The sequence below is a fragment of the Bradysia coprophila genome, unplaced genomic scaffold (genome assembly GCF_014529535.1).
Source record: "Bradysia coprophila strain Holo2 unplaced genomic scaffold, BU_Bcop_v1 contig_297, whole genome shotgun sequence".
In the NCBI taxonomy this organism is placed as follows: domain Eukaryota; kingdom Metazoa; phylum Arthropoda; class Insecta; order Diptera; family Sciaridae; genus Bradysia; species Bradysia coprophila.
Genome location: NW_023503555.1, coordinates 3,940,023 through 3,941,498, shown reverse-complemented (window position 1 = coordinate 3,941,498; position 1,476 = coordinate 3,940,023). Strand labels below are relative to the sequence as shown.

At 39.2% G+C, this 1,476-nt stretch overlaps 1 protein-coding gene across 1 annotated transcript; it reads left to right on the top strand.

Annotated features, from left to right (window-relative positions):
• The first annotated feature begins 437 nt into the window (after positions 1-437).
• On the top strand, positions 438-1,476 carry LOC119078542. Its single transcript, XM_037186111.1, has 2 exons — positions 438-574; positions 634-1,476. Exons 1-2 carry the CDS (start codon positions 551-553, stop codon positions 1,381-1,383), a joined length of 774 nt encoding a protein of 257 aa, XP_037042006.1. The 5' UTR covers positions 438-550; the 3' UTR covers positions 1,384-1,476.

Sequence of the window (1,476 nt, the reverse complement as noted above, 5' to 3'; positions counted from 1 at the left end):
GCAGACAACAAATAGTTGAACGAATCCTATCAGACTTAGTTGGAAAGTAATAGATTGGAAAATAGATTCCATGTTTATACACTGTCGCTGTGCTTATAGTCTGTGAAGAATCAACGTTAATTGAAGACAATTGGCCATTCGAAACGGCCAACATCTTTAGGATTCTTTCAATCTATCAATTTTTAAGACATTGATTCAAAATCTTGTACTTCGAAATCTTTTAACATGCATTTTGCTTTATAAAAGCATTATTAGTTAGAGCTCGTTAGAGCTCGCCCAAGGGTTTTTTACGAGCCCATTCAATAGGTACGATTCCCATGGCAGACCTTAAAGAGATGGCAAAGGAATGGGAATAGTTCTGAGCTTATCATATTCCTCTCACGCAAATAACTAGTGCTTACAACAGAAACTCGATCAGATTCCAGTAATATGAAAGGTTAAGTAGGCTTAACCTTTCAATCATTCGTATACTCATCAAATTAAGACACATAAAATTTTCTAGTGTTTCAAACACAAATTCGAATCCCTCAACAATTCCAAATTATTTGCGATGAGTCTACAAAGAATTGAGAAAGTTAGTCGGAATCATTCCACTTATGGCAATTCGTTCATTTTCCTCCCTTTAAATTGCAGATTTATTGTTATGCAAAGCCTTGCAAGAGCCATCTTCAACTACTATCATCCAAACCGAGAATGCACCCGAGAGGGATCCATTCCGAAACGTTAATTCAAAGAAATAATTTCATTTCACCGAAAAGTGGCGATAGCGAAAATCGCAATTCCTACATTGAATCGTTATGCAAATCATTTGACCTGTCATGTGCTACCAACCATTCCCCGTTCGGCAATTTGACAAGGGATAAGAAGAAAGAGGAAGAACCGATTTCCGTGCCAGTTAATAAAGAACCGTGCAAAAAGTGTGCAAAAATCCGCAGCAATATAAGGAAATTTTTCAACACCAAATTCGCAACGGAAATTAAGGCGGACGAAACGGAAACCGGTGTCCAAGACAAACCCAGAACCGTTCCAATGCACATCCATATAGACGAACGGAATCAGATCACTTTAGTCCCCGACTGTTATAACATCAAACCACATACTGGTTCTAAACCACACAAAATTGAAAATACGGTTGTATGTTTCGGTTGTGATCAGCCGCAGCGTGAACCGTCGATCCGTGGACCGCCGATAATCAGTCCAGTGTGCCATGTGAATGCTAGTCCGACCGGAGAAGTTTATAAAAATTTCCCCGAAAGTGTTAAGAGTGTTAAGAAGATCGTGAAAATCGATCGACCCCGGAGTCTAGGACTGAAACGTCCTCCCCAAAATTATCAGCCCAGCGAGACGTCGGTCCATGAAACGAAAAAGCAGTACGGTCGATAAACTCATGTTGCATTCCAATATCGAAACGATTAAATTGACAGGTTGTTCACATATTTTTCGTCAATAAAACAATATAAAATTCGACATTGCAGC